Genomic DNA, 20,480 nt, shown 5'->3' on the forward strand with positions numbered 1-20,480 from the left:
TTTGAAGTCTCATAGTCTTGTTATCTTTGTGTCACCTGTTTTGTATCATTTTCAAATTGCTAACACAAATCTGCGTACAATCCTGTATTTTTTTGGGATAAGTTTCTATTGTGTTTATTTTTATCACAGTCCGTATGCCTTTTAAAAGACACCCTCAATATTTCATTGCTGTTTTGTCATATGGGATTTAAAGGTACAATGGTCTCACATTCCACCTTTACTTCTGTTCACTTGAAGCATGACACTCTACTGGTTAGATTTGTTGTAATCTAACCTACTTATGTGCCTGAGGGAGATCATGGATATCCTATTCTCAATCCAACTTTTTGAGGCCATGTGTCATCCTCAGTCCCATGGCGAGCTTACCCTGTGCCCGTTAGTTTACATCACCTCCAAGAAATGCTTCCCACAATTGACCTTTGCCTACCCCTTGCAACAGTCTGATCATCAACTTGTATTAAAATTAAAGCCACAACACAGAGAAAAATATTTAAATTTATATAAAACAACAGGCATAAATTAATGATGAAAGTTTTTTTTTGGATGAGATCAGATTGGGATATCTGGCCAGCAATGACCAGTTAGACTGAAGGGTCTGTTTCCTTGCTGTATGACTCTAGCCATGATTTCACCAGTCATCATGCATTTCCATTGGATACATACAAAACTGGAATATTTTGAACCCAGAAGTTACTACCCTCTTTAGTGCATCTGAGATCACAATCCCAACTTCAAATTTAACAATTGACAATGTTTATTATGGGAGCATCCACTATCTTTTTCCCATATGGTAGCTCGTTAACCTCAGATAGAAATTGCACGTTCATTTTGAAGGAAATCACTAGTTCTGATTTTGTGTTTTTCAGATATTTGACTGTTCCTTTTGTTAACAGTTTTAAATTGTTTATGCTTCCTTTTTCAGCCTGCATCCTTTCCTCCCCCCTACCCAGTTGTAGCCTGCTCTCCTATACTGGCCTACCTGCTAACCCCCCTCGATGGCCTCCTGTTTCTACAGCCCTTAGTGAAAGGCTGCAACTGCAGGACCTGCTGACCACCAATCCTCCCCTTTCCAACCTGTTTAATTGCTATTTTGCCCCAATCCCATCAGCAGGATGACTTGGCTAGATTCACTGTCACCAGTCCCTCTTGCTGGTAATAGTCTCAGCTACCTTGGGTGACTGTACAAACTCCACACAGACATTCTCCCCGTGTCTGCGTGGGTTTCCTCCGGGTGCTCAGGTTTCCTCCCACAGTCCAAAAGATGTGCAGGTCAGGTGAATTGGTCATGTTAAATTGCCCGTAGTGTCAGGTGTAGGGGAATGGGTCTGGGTGGGTTGCTCTTCGGAGGGTCAGTGTGGACTTGTTGGGCCGAAAGGCCTGTTTCCACACTGTAAGTAGTCTAATCTAATCTACTGATACATTATGTGGACACCTGTCCCCATATGCTATTAGGTGGAAGATGATCTTGATCATATGAACAGTAAACAAATTGATTTGCATTATATATAAAAGAAATAAATTGTCGTCTCTTGAGACGTCAGATTCCACTTTCTCTCAATATGCTGTACATCTCTATAACTCTATGATTCTATGACAACTACTGAGGCAGTTTTACACAGCATCGGTAACAAACAATGAGCCAGAAGCAGGACTGAAGACTCCAGGAGCAGTCCTTTGTACCTGGATAGGCAGAGCTTACTTGATGTCAGTTAACATTTTTCTTGTCTTAACTGCCTCATACAACATAGCCAGGTTAACTGACACTGAGTAAGCTCTGCCAATGCAGAAACAAAGGACTGTGATTCCATTGACTTGCCTCAGCCACTTAATTTTCAGCACTCACTGAACCACATGTTGGTTCTCTCCCTAGGTTGCTGCCTAGATTTCTTTTACTCCTAAACTCGCTCCCTCTTACGATGAAGGCCTCCAGAGCATTTGACATCCTAATTGCTTATTGCCCCAACATGTCAAGTTTCAGTGACTTGTGAACAAGAACATCCTGGCTCATTTGGATAGAAATATTGATTTTGATTCAACCTAGACAAAATACAGATAATGAAAAAGGCTGTGTATGATTATTCTCCAGAGGTTGCCTTCTGTGCCACCTGTTGGTCAAATGCTTTCAAAAACATCAAGTTCCTCCACATACCTCCATCTGACAATACCAGACAGAAATGTTAATAAAGTTCAGTCCCTTAATCCACCTCAACAGATATTGATTCAGTCCAGATGCTTCTCCTATTTATTTAGTAAACAATCTTAAAAGAATCCATTTGTTGCAAATGTCAAATATGTTTAAATATGGTCTTCATTGTTTACTACAGGCTTAGTCTGACAAATATGAGGAAATCGTTTAATTTTACAGTTGCCTGTGGTATAAAATGATATTGTGTAGACTTGGCGAAAGATAAAGGGTAGTGAAAAATGTATTTACTTTTTGTCTTTATGTGAGGTGCTGCATTTTGGGAAAGCAAATCTTAGCAGGACTTATACACTTAATGGTAAGGTCCCAGGGAGTGTTGCTGAACAAAGAGACCTGATCGGCATGGACAGGTTGGACCAAAGGGTCTGTTTCCGTGTTGTACGTCTCTATGGCTATGACTCTATGTTGTCATTTTGGTATAAAAATGTTCCAAGTAACCTCCTTGGGTTAATCACATTTTTAACATTTTATTTTCTGTCTGTTTGTGTGCAGGTCCCCACTCCGGAGATCCGTGCTCACAGTTTGTACTTTGACCTTTCTGCTTATGGTGTAGAGTTCTCCTCCAGCAACAAGGAAAGCTCGGACTCCTCCACTTTGAGGCCAGGCTCCCACCTGAAAATTTATGGCACTTTCCGCAACCGCTATATGGCTCTGGCTTGCCCAATGTCGGACTCCAAAGTGGTTAAATTTCTCCGTCATACACCTAACTCGTCGGTGAGTGGAATGTGTTCAGCTCCTTTCAAATTTGGCCAGTACCTGACAGTGTTCCTTTGTTCAATCTGCTGCTTTAGTGTTCTCCTGCAGTGTTTCACAGTCCTCTCACTGTTTTATTCCTCATGTTGCGTTATCAAATTTTCAGCTTTCCCAAATTTCAAACATAATTTTGCAGCGAACAACATGGCACCCACCCCTGATTTTAATCCTTCTCCAAATAGGCCAAACTTTATCTAATCTACATCTTCATTGTATTTCCTTAAAATTTTTAATGGGATAAGGCTGTGTTATTGCCTAATTACCCTTGGATTCAGAGGCTGCTAGACTATTTCAGAGGGCAATCAACAGTCAACCAGATCACGGTGGGTCTGGAGTTATCATGCAGGCCAAACTGGGTAAGAATGACAAATTTCCTTATGTAAAGGTCATTAGTGCAGATATTTCCCATCAACCTGTTCAGCGTTGTCATTGTGCACATGGGGCTCGAATCCAGGCCTCCTGGCTCAGAGGTACTGCACCACATAGGCCCAGGACATGAGTGAATTTCACAACTAATTAAAATTTCATAGTCACTGTCTTGCTGAGAATAGTTTTCAATTCCATGTTTTATGGATGGATGGATTGTATTTCAATTAAACTGTCTGCAAATGCCTGAGCCTCTGGATTGCGAGTGTAGAAACACAACCATCAAACTTTCTCTCTAAATTTCTGACAACCAATTGTCTTCAGTATATTGCTGCACTCTATGTAATACCATGCATTTGGAAGGTGTCAAAATGACATCTGAAAATCCATATATATTCATTAAAAATCATGGAAGCTATAGAAAGGTTAGAGCTTGGAAAGAAACCATTCAGCCTATTGTCTGTCTACTGGCTGAATAAACTAGCCTTTTCATTCCAATCCCACTCTCCAGCACCTGGTCTGTCGCCTGCAAATTATATCACTTTCGATATAGATCCAAGTTCCTTTTGAAATGAGTTGAAAATTCCCACCTAAATTACCACACCAGGCAGTGAATTCCAGACAAGCCACTCTCTAAGTAAAAAAAAAGATTCCTCATGTTCCGTGTAATCCTTGTACCGTAAATCATCTGAAATCTGTGGTTTCTGATTGTTGGACTAGGGGATAATGTTCTGCTATGGAAATAAATCTTCTTTTTACACTGTATTTAAGTGTGAGGTGGAAGTGACAGCCCTTGATATCAAGGTTGCATTTTACCAAGTGTGGCATCAGGAAACAAATGGATTATAGGGGGCAAACTCTGCTGATTGAAGTCATACCCGGTACATAGGAAGATGGTTGTCATCTCAGCTTCAGGACATCTCTGCAGGTGTTCCTCAGGATAGTGTCCTCTGCTCACTTCTCTTCAGCCAACTCATCAATGACCTTCCCTCCTTCATTGGGTCAAAAATAGGGAGGTTTGCCAATGATTGCACAATTTTCAACGCCGTTTGTAACTCCTCCAGTACTGAAGCAGTCCATGTTCAATTGCAAAAAAATCTGAATGACTATCTAAGCTTGGGCTAACAAGTGACAAATAACATTCATATCACATGAATGCCAGGCAAAGACTATTTCCAATAAGAGATGACATTCAGTGGTGTTGCCATCACTGAATTCTCCCACTATCAACCTTAGGGTTACCATTTACCAGAAACTCAACAAGATTTGCCACATAAACACAATGACAACATGAGCATACCAGAGGCTAGGAATACTGCAGTGAGTAACTCTCCTGCTGACTCCCCAAAGCCTGATCACCATCTACATTGCACAAGTCAGGAGTGTTATGGAATAGTCCCCACTGTTCTGGATGGATGTAGCTCCAACAACACTCACAAAGCTTCATACTATCCAGGACAAAGCAGCCTGCTTGATTGGCACTGCATCCACTCCCTCCACTACTGACGCTCAGTAGCAGCAGTGTGTACTAGCTACAAGATGTACTGTGAAAAATGACCAAAGATACTTGGACAGCACCTTCCAAACCCATGACTACTTCTGTCTAGAAGGCAAGAACAGCAGATACATGGGAATACCACTACCTGCAAGTTCGCCTCCAAGCAACGCACCATACTGACTTGGAAATATGTTGCAGTTACTTTACTGTTGTTGGGTCAAAATCCTGGAATTCTCTCCCCAAGGGCATTGTGGTTGCATGCACAGCAGTAGTTCAAAAAGGCAGGTCACTACCTTCCCAAGGGCAACTGAGGATGGGCAATAAATGCTGGCCCAGCCAATGATGCCCATATTGCATGAGAATTTTTTTAGAAACCCTCATTATTTTGTACGCCTCAATTAAGTCATCTCTCAGCCTTCTGTGCCCTAACAAACACTCCCCCAGTCTATCCCATCTTTCCTGAGCTGCAATTTTCAAGCCCCCGCAAAATTCTTGGGATTCACAGTACTCTTTCATCCTTCCAATAATGTGACCAGAACAAATCTCTAGCTGTGACCTAACCAGTGTCTTGTATAATCAAAGCATTGCACCCCTTTTCTTGTAAACAATATGCTTTGCAATGATGAAAGCTGTTCCAGATGTCATCTTGACCACCTTATCTACCTTCCTCCACGCGCTCCAAGGTCTCTCCCTTTCTCTATTCCTCTCAATATTGTTCTGTACATTGTATATTCCTTGCTTTGTTTGCCCTTCTCAAACTTCTCTGCCACTTTTCGATCCACTCAACTAAACTATCAATGTCTTCCTGCAGTCAACAGTTCTGCCTTCACTGTTAATGACCTGGCCATTCTTTTTTGTATTATTTGCAAACTTTCTAATTGTGTTTCACCCATTTGAGTGTAAATCATTAACACCTGCCTCTATCATGGAGCCAATTTTGGATCCAGCTCTCCACATTCCTTTGTATCCGAGGGCTTTAATTTTTCTGACTGGTCTGCCACTTTAGAGTATATCAAATGCCTTACCATTATCAACTGCACTATCCTCCTTGTTACTGTGGGGAAAAAAAAATCAATGTTAGTAAGACACGACATCTCCTTACCAAAACCACAGTGACTATCCCTGATTAATCTGTACCTTTCCGAGTAACAGTTGTGATACAAAGTGTACAACGTGATTATATTTTAAGTTTTTGTTTTTGGAATTTTGAATTCTGGACAACTGACAAATAGGCATTTGTATGACTGAAGGGGTTTAAGGTTAAGGTGGGCGGCACGGTGGCACTGTGGTTAGCACTGCTGCCTCACAGCGCCAGAGACCTGGCTTCATTTCTCGCCTCAGGCGACTGACTGTGTGGAGTTTGCATGTTCTCCCCATGTCTGCATGGGTTTCCTCCGGGTGCTCCGGTTTCCCCTCTCAGTCCAAAAAATGTGCAGGTTAGGTGAATTGGCCATGCTAAATTGCCCCTAGTGTTAGGTGAAGGGGTAAATGTAGGGGAATGAGTTTGGGTGGGTTGCGCTTCGGTGGGTTGGTGTGGACGTGTTGGGCCAAAGGGCCTGTTTCCAACTGTAAGTAATCTAATCTAATCTAAGTAAATTGTAAGTGTCCTGATGATTTCTTTTCAAATGTAATGTTATAAAGAAACTTCCTGGTGTGTAATGTGCATTTGTTTACATTAGGACACTCTGCAAGCATGTAAAGAAAATGGTGAAGATTCTGAATTTTTTGAGGCTTCGGGGAAATGTCCAAATCTTGAAGAAAACGTTTAGGTTTTAGTTATGTGTATTTCAGAAATCTTGGCTGAAGTTGAATTTATAAACTGAGTACAGCTGAAATGTGATGTAGCTAAGAGGTTATCATAGTTTGTGTTCCAGATGAGTGTTTGTGTCAAACCCTGAAAGGATCATTTGAATCTGAGAAAGTCTAAGCTCAGTTTTAGGAAGACTCTAGGAAGAGGCTATTGCATTCTCAAGTTGGGGCATTGAAGCCACAGCCAAATTAAGTCTTGATGTGAAATAGGGTATTCTCCCTGATGTACTGTAGAGGAGGGTTTTTAGAGTAAGTGGGATTGTATTTTAACATGACTTTCCAATTCTTTGAACATGCTGTTTTCAATTTTATCATCTTTCACATAGCAAACTTCTTTATCATTGTTAAAACAAAATCTGAAGCAATGTATGCTTGTCTTTCAACGACAGACACCTCTATTAAAAGAAAAAAATCCATCAAGTCTGACATCTGACTTGTCCAGTAACAACAATAACTGCTAGCTTAACATAATTAATTCCAAGGTGCTACCCTGGAACATTATCAAACAGGATCTGATGCTGCGTCACATCAGGAGATTTTGGGCAGATTGCTCAACATGGCAAATTCAACTATTAATTTTAAAGGAAGGAAGGGATGTTTGGAGGGGGCATTTCTTACCTAAGTGCCAGCCAATTATGTATAATTTAAAATTTGGGATGCTTAAAACCAGAATTGGAGGAATACAGACATCTCCAAGCGTTGTTGGGCTGGAGCTGATTAGAAATGTGGAAGGGCATTGTTGTAGAGGAATCTAAAAACAAGACAGTCTCCATGTTGAATCCATTCACTGTCTGCATCTGAGAATGTTCACCAGACTGATTCCTGGGATGGCAGGGCTGATATATGAAGAAAGACTGGACCAACTGGGTTTGTACTCAATGGAATTTAGCAGAATGAGAGGGGGATCTCATAGAAACATGTAAACTCCTGATGGGACTGGACAAGCTAGATATGGGACTAATGTTCCTGATGTTGGGGCAAGTCCAGAATTAGGGGTCACAATCTAAGAATAAGGGGTAAACCATTCAGGATTGTGATGAAGAAGAATTTCTTTGCTCAGAGTTGTGAACCTTTGGAACTGTCTCCCACAGAAAGTTGTAGGGACCAGTTCGTTAGATATATTCAAGAAGGAGCTGGACATGGTCCTTGCAGCTAAAGGGACGAAGGGGTATAGAGAGAAAGTGGGAGTGGAATACTGAGACTGCCTGATCAGCCATGATCGTATTGTGTGTTGATACAGGCTCAAAGGGCTGAATAGCCTACTCCAGCTATTTTCTGTGTTTCTCTGTTTCCAAAGATTCCGAACACTCTGATAAAGTGAGAGCTTCTTTATAACTGTGGAGTACTGTTGGAGTGGAATGCACAGTTACAGAGGTCATCTTTCATTGCTATTGCAAAATTCAGATTGAATATCCGAATTGTCATTTCACAAGTAATCAATCTCCTTACTATGATGAGCCAGGTGATTCACCTCTTTAAAATAAAATCTTAATATGTCAAAATCAGGTCTTTGCGCTAGTAAAGCTGCGCTATCAGTTATTTAACCCGAACTTGCAATCTAAATAAGATGCGACTGAGTAGAGCACAGTCACAGCCTTATGACAGAACATAAGAGATAGGAGCAGGTGTTGGCCATTCTGCCCCTCAGGCCTGCCTTGCCATTCAACAAGATCATGGCTGAAACAAAAACTGAAACTGTTGGAGAAACTTAGCACATCAGGAAAAAGAAAAAGAGTTAATATTTACTTAAGAAGAAGGGTTCATTCTGATGTAGGGTCATTGGACTTGAAATGTTAACTTTTTTTTCTCTGCAGATGCAGCCTATGTTTCTCCCGCAATTTCTGTTTTTGTCTCAGATTTAAAGCTTCCACAGTGCTTCGTTCTTCTTTCTCTCTGTTAAGATTGTGGTTGGCCTACCCAGACCTCAATTCCATCTTTTGTACCAGCTCCTCAGAGCCCTCAGCTCCCAAATGAAGAATATATAGTAGAGATACTACTTGAATTGGCTTTGTTCAACTCTCAGAAAAATGTAAGTAGCAATGGAAGGTTACTTGATCTCTAGTTCACTGGATGACAGTGGTAAGTTGATTAAATTTGTGACAAAAAGACTATTCGCCAAGACAGCCATAATTCCATATCTGAATTCCAATACAATGTCTCCAACCAGGAGAAAGTGAGGACTGCAGATGTTGGAGATCAGAGTCAGAGTGTGGCGCTGGAAAAGCACAGCCTGCCAGGCAGCATCCAAGGAGCAGGAGAATCAAAGTTTTGAGCATAAGCTCTTCATCAGGAATTCTCCCTAACCAAATTTCTAATGAATACTTGTGTCACCTCTAGGTTTGATTTATCTCCCATTGAAATCATGAGCATAAAATGCAGGTCAAGATAATCGCGAACTAGGATGATTCAAATGGATGACCTCTCACCAGAAGCTTTAGGCTTATGTAATCTACTCTATCAATTCAATGATTAATGCAAAGCTTCACATTCTGAGCTCTCTCTTACACAACCTTCAGCTGCATTCTCGATTACTTTTATTTTGTAGTGATTCAGCTTCAAGATCTTTGTCTTGAAATAACTCCACATTCTGCCTCAACCACTGCTCCGCTGAATCATAGTTTAAACAGTGTTCATTCTACAGCACCATTAGTAGCTGCGAGTTCATCCCCTCTTCGACATCTGTTCCATCTTGCTAGATTTCTTTCCTGTTTTCAAAAGGTCTGTTTCTTTGATCATGCACATTATCTTCTGCTCGACCTAGGGTTCATTCTCTTCTAAAATGTTCTAGCGCGCTTTAAGCAATGGGGTGCCATCAAATTAAGTAACTGTTTCACCATCACAAAGCAAATGTTTAAAAGGCTAAAACAATTCACTTTGCCCACTTTCCCTGCTTGGGAGAAGGAAATCGAATGACTGCACTCACTGTCATAGGCAGCTTGATGTTTGGTGTCGTAGCATGCTTATGTCGAATTCTGAATAATCTTTAGCTCTTGAGGGCCGTTGCATTAATAGTGAGTGACTGACAGGAGTTAACACAATATCTGCTTTTAGTTTAATAAACATTGCAGCTGCAACTTAGCTTTTGTTGGCTGCCTGCCTAATTTTAATTTCATCTCACACTGTTAAACTAATGTGACGTTAATGCATAATGAATTGATTAAAGACTGGTTCCTTTTCATTTCATTTAACTCGCCGATGCACACAAAAAGTAAATGCAGCTTATTTTTATACTTCCAGCTTGACAAATTTGCTATTCATTTGTCAATAATGATATCTTCCAACCTATTCAATATTAGATTATTGACATACCAGTTACAAATTGGTCTGTGACCAGTTACCTAGTTACTATGCAACGCTCAATTTTCAGGAAGTACTACAGCTTGTGAAGGTTGAAGATTTCAATAATTCGGCCAATGACATGGTGAATGTTGCGTTTGCCTGTAGAAGAGAAATGTTGACTGATCTTTCATTTGATTAATGTCTCCAAAACCCTGGTCTCGGTCTCTTGTTGGGAGTGTTCAGAGTTTCGTGTTGTGAAGTAAATTCAACAAATTAACCACTGGCCTTGATTTTTGAATGTATGTATTGTGGCCCCATACTGGCTGTGTTCCCAGCATTCTCTTCCAGGGCCTCCGTGATTGACGTTCGTTGTGCTAGGCACAGACCTTTCTCCCACTACGTGCTTGTCAGCAGTGGAGTAGTGATCTGCATGGTAAAAGCAATGACTGCAGATGCTGGAAAACAGATTCTGGATTAGTGGTGCTGGAAGAGCACAGCAGTTCAGGCAGCATCCGAGGAGCAGTAAAATCGACGTTTTGGGCAAAAGCCCTTCATCTGCATGGCTAATCACTCAAACGGAAACAAGCAGCTTGTAGTGTTTGTGTGTGCACGCGGTAATTTTACTAATCTGAAGTCACCAAAGCCAATAAAAAGGCAATAACGTGCTTCCTGTGCTGAATCACCAGCATTGTGGATTGGGAGGTCCAAATCTCGCCTGGGCCCAACTGTACCGAGGCTAGGAGAAAGTGTGGACTGCAGATGCCGAAGATCAGAGACAAGCGCCACACTTTTTGACCCCCTCACCTGTACAAAGGTCATCTGATCTCTGAGTGAACAATCAGTGAAGTCAGGGTATAAATTATCCTGTCATGACTCTCAAACCATAGAGAATAGGAACAGCTTTAGGCCATTTGGCCCTTCAAGCCTGCCCCATCATTCAATATGATCATGGCTGATCATCCATCTCCGTGCCCTATTCCCACTTTCATCCCATTGTAGTAATTGTGGTGAGGTCAGCCAGGTGGACCTCATAGAAAGAGTTCTCCTGACTGAGGCTGTTAATTTGTTCTAATCAGAGAGCCCTGACTGGCAGCTGTAAATAAGAGTGTCAGAAGTTCTGTTCACTCTGAGAGGCCGGACCAGCCTCAACTGCTATCCACATGTAAATAAATAGTGACTTGGTGACGGGATAACAACCTTTGTGGAGTTATTTCACCCATACCCTTTAATCCCTTTAACCCCAAGAACTTTACATAACTCCTCCTTGAAAGCATTCAACGATTTGGCCATGACTGTGGTACTGAATTCCACAAGTTTGCCACTCTGGGAGAACCTAAAGGACCTACGCCAAATTCTTAGAACCCTGTTTCTGGACTCCTTGATCATTGGGAATATCCTCCCTGTGTTGGCTGTGTCTAGTTCGGATAGAATTTAACAGGTTACTATGAGATCTCCTCCGCTGTGCCCACAGTATTCTTCTGAATTCCAGTGAATATTGTCAGTCTGGGATGAGCAGGAAGCAACCAATGCATGGTCCAAAATATCTCAAAATGAAGGCAGAAGGATAGAGCTACTGGCGTGGAAAGTTACAAAATATTTTAGTGCCTTTCAGTACAAGATCTGTTCATTAAAGATGCTTTGATGAAATGCATTCAGGATTTTTCTCTGATCATGACATTTCTACTTCTATTTAAATTAATTTTCTGGTCCTAATGAATCTCAACAAATACTTATGGACTCCTTTATTTAAGGATGATGTACAGACACCAGTTGAATCACCTGACTCCGTGAAGGACAAATCATAAATGCTTCATTTAGTAAAGAATTCCTGGGGATGTAGTTGAACAAGCAACTCTAATTTCTTCACCCCTGAGTGATCTCCTGGCATGACTGCAGGCCATTGCAATAAACAGTTACGGCTAAATATTTACAGTTAAATACCTGTTCTCTTAGACACACCTGAGTATGTGCTGCCCTCTTTATCAGGAAACTGCCCATTCACAGAATTCACTGCAGATGGAAATATTTTAGAATCTATTTCTATTGCCTTCTGAAACTTGATGCAAGTTAAGTAGAATATTTTTTCACTATCTCCTCCAATTTTATAGAATTTTAATTTGATCTGTTTCTCCATTGCTGAATCAGATGCAGAAGGTATGGACAAAGAGCAAAAAGATTTTCATTATTTATTATGCAGTTAGCTTTGACTTGGTCTCTCCTTCATGAATTAAAATTTGTCTATTTAATTGCAAGATCCAGACTCTATGTAAGAATATTCCAATCTTAACACAAGCTTAACTTATTTCTCCATGATGTCAAAAACATACCTACAACACTTTTGCTTCAAAACCAGACATTTGAACCAGCTGATGTTTGTTCCCCATGTGTCTCCTCCTACCTTACTTCACCTCAATCTACCTGTCTACGTTAAACCTTTTGTTACTTTCTTGTACTTATATAGTCTTCCTTTGATTTCCTCCATACTGTTCATCTCAACTACTCGAGGTCAGAACAGTTTCTACATTTGAAACGTTCTCCGTATAAAGCTGTTTCTTCTAAATTCCCCCTTAGATTTATTTCTGATTACTTTTTATAATTATAACCACTACTCTGCTCTCCTGCATTAAAAGAAACATCTTTTCAATACCTACTTTGTTGAGTCTCTTAAGTTCTATTTTCATCCTGATGCGATAATTCCAATCTAAATGTCTGACAGAGCCTTGATCACCCTTTACCTTCTTTCAGCATGTGACCTTGTGTATATCTCTGTGGACGTGTAAATTTTCAGCATTTTATTATCATCAGGAAATCACACTTTGATGTCAAACAGTGTCATGAGCTGTTTAATGTGCCACGTTTGCTTGTAAGATACATGCTGCTTTCCGGCTTTAAGCCTGTGCTGCTCTGTCCTAATGGATCCTGCTGACAATGAGGTCTGTGTGTCAGGTGTTGTGGTACTCTACGTAGCTGCACTGTCCTTACTCCGAGTCTGCTTTGTCCCTGTCCTCACCTTATCGAAGAGAGACTGTTACAAAAACAGGATGTTGGAGAAATTCAGCAGGTCTGACAGCATCTGAAAAGACAAACAAAATTGAAATTTCAAGTATGATTCTTTTTCAGAACCTCTTCATTTATGAAGAAAACTCCTACCAGACTCAAAAGATTAAACCTTTTTCTCTCATCACAGATGATGCCAGACTGTGCTAAAGTTCTCCAGTATTCTATGCCTGTGTCAGATGTTCACCATTTGCAGTATCTTGTTTTTATAATGGGGATTCCACTAACACTCTATTTACTTTCAAATGAATAGAATAGTGATGACTGTTCTCTCGTACAGTTCCTTCATTCCTGTCTCCTGCGTGTCTCAGTAGCATGGGAGTGTTGTCAGTTTCTCCATTATGCATATAATCACCATTAACATTTTCATTCTCGTACTACTGTTGGAAAGTTAATTCTCCAAGTATTTTATGACTTATCATAGAATCATAGAGATGTACAGCATGGAAACAGACCCTTCGGTCCAACCTGTCCATGCTGACCAGATATCCCAACCCAATCTAGTCCCACCTGCCAGCACACGGCCCATATCCCTCCAAACCCTTCCCATTCATATACCCATCCAAATGCCTCTTAAATGTTGCAATTGTACCAGCCTCCACCACTTCCTCTGGCAGCTCACTCCATACACGTACCACCTTCTGCGTGAAAACGTTGTCCCTTAGGTCTCTTTCATATCTTTCCCCTCTCACATATTTCTGATAGGAAGGAGACCAGAATTGCACACAATATTCCAACAGTGGCCTAACCAATGTCCTGTACAGCCGCAACATGACCTCCCAACTCCTGTACTCTGTACTCTGACCAATAAAAGAAAGCATACAAAACGCCTTCTTCACTATCCTATCTACCTGCGACTCCACTTTCAAGGAGCTATGAACCTGCACTCCAAGGTCTCTTTGTTCAGCAACACACCCTAGGACCTTAGCATTAAATGACTTCTGAAAAGCACTCAGCAAAGTGTCTCCCAGGAGTTTGATAGTTTCACGCAGAGCTAAGGGGAAAATTACAGTATTAATATTGACTCAGAGAGGAAGTATAGGGTTAGAGTAAATGTTAATTTTCAGACTGGATGATGGTTTGCAGTGGTTTTCCCCAATACATCCTTAAAATTAACTAGGTAGGTTGTTTATAAAAGCATGTGGATTACTTTGCTTTACAAATACTGGAATAGAGCAAAAATGCAAAGGGTTATATTAGAAAAATTCACCTCCGAGCATATAAGACTAAGAGATGATTGACTAAAGATTCTCAAGTTGATGAGAGATTTGCAAGAGGGGGAATATTTCCTCTGGGGATGCAATCAGTAACATGGGGTCCTGGAATCAAAATCATTAGATCAAATCAGTCTAGTGGGGAAATGAGAGTGCTTCGTGTTTCGGGTTGAAATCTGGAATGCTTACTCTGAAAAGTTGGTGCAAGTTGATTCCACTTATAATTTTATTCAGAAGTTGGTAGGTCCTTAGTTTGGCTAAAAAGTGGGAGTGTTGGACTACCTGTAACTCCTCTGGATCCAGAACAGTCACAACTGGCCAAGTGGCCTCCTTTTTCTGCTGTATGGGTGTATTCTTATCCTCAAAGTGAAGTGAGGCAGTTGAGAATATTCCCAACTTGATCCACCCGTCCTTGGGAGAAATTCCTGCAAAGATGGAATTTTCAATGTGGAGAATGGTGTGGGTGTGAGCTACAGTTATGAGGTCAGCTGACTCCAGAAAGCGATCAGGCAGCAATAAGGGTTTTGCTACCAATGTGTATTGTTTAAGAGGCCTATCTCAGGGCTTGGAGTTTGTCCCAGTCACAATGGAAAATGTAAAGCCTTACAGCTCTTGCCACTCACTCGCCCCCACCTAAACAGCAGCTCATGTACTCCCCATTCCTGCCACTTCATGCCACTCCCACAACATGCCCACCATGACTAGCTATTCCCCCCCCCCCCACCCATTTAACTACCTAAGGCCCCTCACACAATCTACACCAAGCTATGGTGTTTCTATGCCAATTACTGTAGAATCTAAGAAAAAGAGATGTGATAAACAGTCATTCATTTATTGCTTCCACTTTTTAAAAAAAAATCCGCTTCTTACAGTCAGACAGGAGTATCAATCATCCAGGCACTTGAAAGTATCAATAGCAGAAACTTCAAGTACTTGAAACCTCTCTATCTTGTGTTAACAGCAATGTACAGTTGACAGCAGAAATGAGTGAATTGCAGCTATCAATCAAGCAATATTTTCCCTGTGCCCCAACTGTTTCAACAGTGTAATGTGTTTCTGGGCTTTCAGACAATTTTATCCTCTTGGCTGCTGTTGATAACACAAGCTGGTCAACTGTATTCTGCCTGATACTCGGAGCCACAGGAACAATGCATTTAATATGATCAATCAGTCATTATGATGTACAGTGTCACACTGGCACTGAAATTCATGCTCCACAGTATTCATTTAAATGGTGGGCAGAATATCTTGGAAAAATCAGCAGATAATGTACCACATTAGATGTAATTCTGTTCTTGGACACAACTGTAGAACAATCAGAGTGTGTGAAGAATTGCAAAAACAGCCAGTTTAAGATTAATCTGCTTGGTTCAGAAAGTGACTTACTCACACTTGGTAAAGTTTATTCTGTTCTGATGATAAACTCTTGCAATCTCTTGCAAACAGAACATGGTTAGAAATTGAATTTTTTTTTCACCTATTTTTTCACCTGTTCGGAGATGTTATTACAAACCTCTGGAACAATTGGGGCGTGTACACAGGACTCCTGGTTCAGTGGTAAGGACACTACTACAGTGCCACAAGAGGGCCTCTTGTTGCACCATTTTCAATTAAGTAAAAGAATGGGGGAATAGCTTTTACCCTTTGGAGGCAACTTTATTGAATTGTAGCAAACCTCCACAGATGAGCATTCACCAGTGATTTGCACATGACAGCACTTGGACAAATCAGAGTATAGTTGCTAATGAATTGCGCCCCCCCCCCCCCACCCCCATCACTTCTTTTCTGGCAATAATATTATGTCAGTATAAATAATTATTTATTACATCTCAATTAATGTTTTGATAGGTAGAAAGGATTTACAGGCCAGGCGGATATATAGAATCTGGAAGGAGATCAAATACAAATTTATTTAATGTTGGAACAGGTTAAAGGGACTGAATGGCCTACCTCAGTGTTCCTACAAGGTCCTTCAAGTACTTAATGTAATTTTGAATTAGTTGGAAAAAGGGGAATGAGACCAGGAGCAGCAATTCTGAACTTAATTAGACTTTTTGTCAGAGGCAGTCCACTCAATATTGTTGCACATGTTGCCATTCTGAGTCTCATTCTGTTCAGTTTACTCAGGGTAATGGCCAGACAAGCAAGAAAATCCGGTCACTCATTATAAAATAGACCTTCAATTTGCTTTCCATGATAGCATTTGAGTGATATCAAAGTTGGACAGATTTGATTTGTTTATATCCTCTACCTTTCCAGTATTTGGCAGGCAGAGGCTTCATCTCAAAGAACGCGAATAATAATTCTCTTTTTAAAAAAAATCGCATCAGGACCAACAAGGCTTTCACAAGTTCCACACCAAGGCAAGGCCAGTTTATCTGAGGCTGTAGTAAGTTACCGATGTTTAATGGTTTCTGTTTTGAGAGAAAGCAAGTTGTAAGCTAATCATTTTATCTATACTTTAACGGTCAAGCAGTGTGCAGTATAGAGTAAATAAAACTATGTTTATTGTTTGAAGCCTTTGTCCCAATTCAGTCTATGCTTATTCACTCTGTCATTTTAGAGCACAATTCATGTCATGAGCTATTGTCTTTAGTTACTGTATGGAGTCAGAGTTATCTTATCATTCCTAAATCTTTCTCTAGTTTAACAGTACATGTGCTTACTCTTTATCTGTGTTTATCATACATTGCGTCCCCATTTGTGTTTTCGAAAGTTCCATATTGATATCGGAGGAGTGTCAAATCACCCCAGTGTAGAAATATTGTTACGCTTGGATTTGAAATTACACATGCACAAGATGTATCAGGAAGCCATAGCTTAACCCATTTGCATTGAGGGATTTTGAACATTTTAAGTAGTCTCCTGTATCTTTCTTGGTTCACTCTAAGATAAGGAGCATTACGGCTGGTGGAGCTCATTTGCAGTGAAACACTTTCTCTGTACAAATATTGAACAGAGAGTCTTAATCATTTAAGAGGGAATATCCAGGTTGAATAGTGTTACAGTTAAGTCTCAAATGCATATTCCTTCTCCCTTCCTCTTTTCCCCCATCCTCTTCTCCTAATCCTCCTCCTCTGTCTCTCCAGCTCTGCCTCTTGTAAACATTTGCTTTCCAATCTAAATATGATGTTGCAATCGGAGTTACTTTAGGCAATGCGTGTCAGCTGAACCTGACTTTGATTACTCTGTGCAATTAAAGTTTACAATCCTGTGATAGACAAATTGACTTTTTCCTTTACCTAACTAAACACCTATAATGTGCAGGGAGCAAGTAGTGACCTATTTTCATGTTAGTAAGGTGGCAGTCTTTATCTATCTGTTGTGGAGAAAGCACAGTTGCCCAAATGGCCGCATTCCACACTGTATCATATTTATGATGTTGCCTCGAGTTTTTTGTTTGATCTGCAAAAGAAAAAACACAAATATTGACTTGGTCACGGTGACCGTGTCAAGTTGAAGTCCATGAATTCTAAGTGTGCAGTTTGCATGGTGTTGAAAATATGAAAATCCTGCAAGAATTTTAATTCTATTTGGGTGTGTACAGGTGAGTTGGTGCCTCAAAGATGAAAATATAAACTAGGGAACAGCATGTTTGCCAAAGAGTGAACACTTGCAATTGCAAAATTTAAAGCACAGAAGGAGACCTTTCAACCCATTATGTTTGTGCCAGCCCTCTGACAAAGCAAATCACTTTGTGTCAGTTCCACACCTCCTCTCTGTAGCCCTGCAATTTTCTTTTCTTTCTGATGATAACCCAATTCCTGCTGTTAAATCTGCCTCTGCTATACCTTCCAGGCAATGGATTCCAGATCCTGACCATTCCCTACATGAAAACGTCACCATTGCTGCGTTTGCCAACTGCATTAACTGTGTGCCCTCCAGTTTGCAATTCTTCGACCAATGGAAAGCTTTTTTTATGTAATCTGTCCCAGTCCCCGATAACTTTGGACACTCAATCAAACCTCCAGTGAGCATTTTCTTCTCCAAATGTGGCCAAATCCTTGTCAGGAGAATTTAAACCAAATCCATTTGTTTTCTGTACAAGATGTATTACTGAGACTCCCAACTAGCTCTGAGTTGCTTGTGCAATATGACCCTTTTTTTGCAGAACAGCAAGGGAGTGCTTCTTAATCGATGGTTAGCACTGCTGCCTGACAGCACCAGGGACTCGGATTCAATTCCAGCCTCAGGCGACTGCCTGTGTGGAATCTACACATACTCCCCGTGTCTGCGTGGGTTTCCTCTGGGTGCTCTGGTCTCCTCTCACAGTCCAAAGATAGGCAGGTTAGGTAAATTGACCATGTAGATTGTCCATAGTATTAGGTGCATTAGTCAGAGGGAAACGGGTCTGGGTGGGTTACTCTTCACAGGGTCAGTGTTGTCTTGTTGGGCTGAGTTTCCACACTGTAGATAATTTAATCCAATATTTATCTCTGAACAAAAATGACAACACTGGATTAGTTGTACAAATTATCTAATTATTCTGTGCATCGTTGTCTGTGGGACATTGCTGTTTGGAAGTTAGCTGTCACACATGTTACATGTATGCATTTGTCAATGTCAGAAATTTTCTCGTGATGTTCATGGGACCAAAATAACCTGACACAGACAGAATTTCTAATTGCATGTGAGTACAATGGCTATCTTGTTTTTCTCTTGGTGTTGCAGAGTCTCTCTGCTGGTACATGTACATGAAAGCTTTAAGTGAACAAAATATAGATTTTAATTTTCAATACACCAAATCTCATTAGGCATGAAGTGTTTTGAGATAATCTAAGGTTATAAAAGAACCTGAAAGTTATTTGTTCATGGTTCAATGATTAAGGGCTTGTCTGTGTGTAATTGATTTTGTAAAGTAGTTGGGCCCTGTTGCTTCTCGCCTTTACATTATTAAGGAATCGCTACTTAGAATAAGTGACACAGTTGCTCTCAATTTATTCAGTGTGATTGAAGCAAACCTCACCCCTGCTGGGGTGCAATGGTGAAATAATAATTCTGAAAGAGCTGGAAGCTTTGGCAAAAAGCATGGAATAGACATTTTTAAGCTTTGTAAATATAGTTGCTTCACAGAAACACTAATATCATCTCTGGATAGCTTGGATATAGAAAATTTTGTGCCAGTCATGTTAAGTTCTTCAGATTGCATGCCTCTCCTTGAAAAATAGCAAGAAATTTAATATTATCAATCACATGTTTTTGGTTGTATTTAGAAAAGTGTGTAAAATATTCCACTTCCAATTAAATATCTACGTTATGTACAAAATTGAAATTTCTTACTCCTTTCTAACTGATAAGCTCCAATGTGACATTTTTTCAATTTTCATGCTAACAGTTCATGTAGACTGTAGAAGTAAAAAATCTGGTGCTTAAAGTCAAATGTGTTCAGTGTGCCTGAGTTCACAAGGAAGCAAGTTGATTAAGAAAATGACACCATTGTACGAAATAAACTTTCTTTATAAATACTCTAATGTATTGAAAAGCTGATGAACAAATGGAACATAGTGCAGACTGTAGGCAGTTTGATTATAATGGTGAGTTTCCTTTGTAGTGCAGAATAATTCATTACTAGCAATCTGCCAGTGCTGAAGCTACATTGTTACTTCAAGGAGTATTAAGAGAAAAATCTTGATGTATTTATATTTTGGAATTACGAATGCAGGACACACACTCGTGAAACTGGATGAATCGGTAGAGCTGAAGAGATTCTCCAATTACTTACCATTTGACCTTGTGAATTTATATCAGGGAGTGAATTGCTTTGGATAAAAAAAATTTAACACAGCATGTCAGTTATGAGGACAAAACCAGAACTGGCAGTTAACCAACCTCAAGCTAGAGGTGGAATTAGAGGTTTGATTTCCTTATTCGTTTGGGATCTGGGTTTTCCCTATCTCTTATTGCCCATGAACTGACTGACTTTTAGGCCATTTCAGAGGACATTTAAGTGGTAACCAAATCTGTGGATCAAGAGTCACATGTAGGCCAGACTAGGTAAGAATGGCAGATTTCCTTCTCTAAAGGAGATTAGTGAACCAGACAAGGTTTTATGATACTCAATGATACTTTATGACACTTCACCATCACTGAGACTCGCTTTCAATTCCAGATGTTTGTTTATTGACTTTAAATTTCACCAGTTGCCATGGTGAGTTTTGAACCATTGTCCTCAAGTCAAATGCCGGGACATCGGAATTAATAGTGACGTATTGGTAATGTCACTAAGCTATTTCTCAAAAGATTGGTCTTCTAAATTGCTGTGAAATCTTTCTTTTACATATTGCTTAGCTAAACTCTTCTC

At 40.3% G+C, this 20,480-nt stretch overlaps 1 protein-coding gene across 2 annotated transcripts in view; it reads left to right on the forward strand.

The window, feature by feature from the left end:
* Positions 1–20,480, forward strand: part of si:dkey-234i14.6 — a 109,060-nt gene that overhangs the window by 77,036 nt on the left and 11,544 nt on the right. For both annotated transcript variants that reach the window (XM_043706558.1, XM_043706557.1), the window contains one exon: positions 2,696–2,917. In XM_043706558.1, the coding sequence (XP_043562493.1) occupies positions 2,696–2,917 (222 nt within the window). The remainder of the gene's footprint in view (positions 1–2,695; positions 2,918–20,480) is intronic.

The sequence above is a fragment of the Chiloscyllium plagiosum genome, chromosome 17, assembly GCF_004010195.1.
Source record: "Chiloscyllium plagiosum isolate BGI_BamShark_2017 chromosome 17, ASM401019v2, whole genome shotgun sequence".
Lineage (NCBI taxonomy): Eukaryota > Metazoa > Chordata > Chondrichthyes > Orectolobiformes > Hemiscylliidae > Chiloscyllium > Chiloscyllium plagiosum.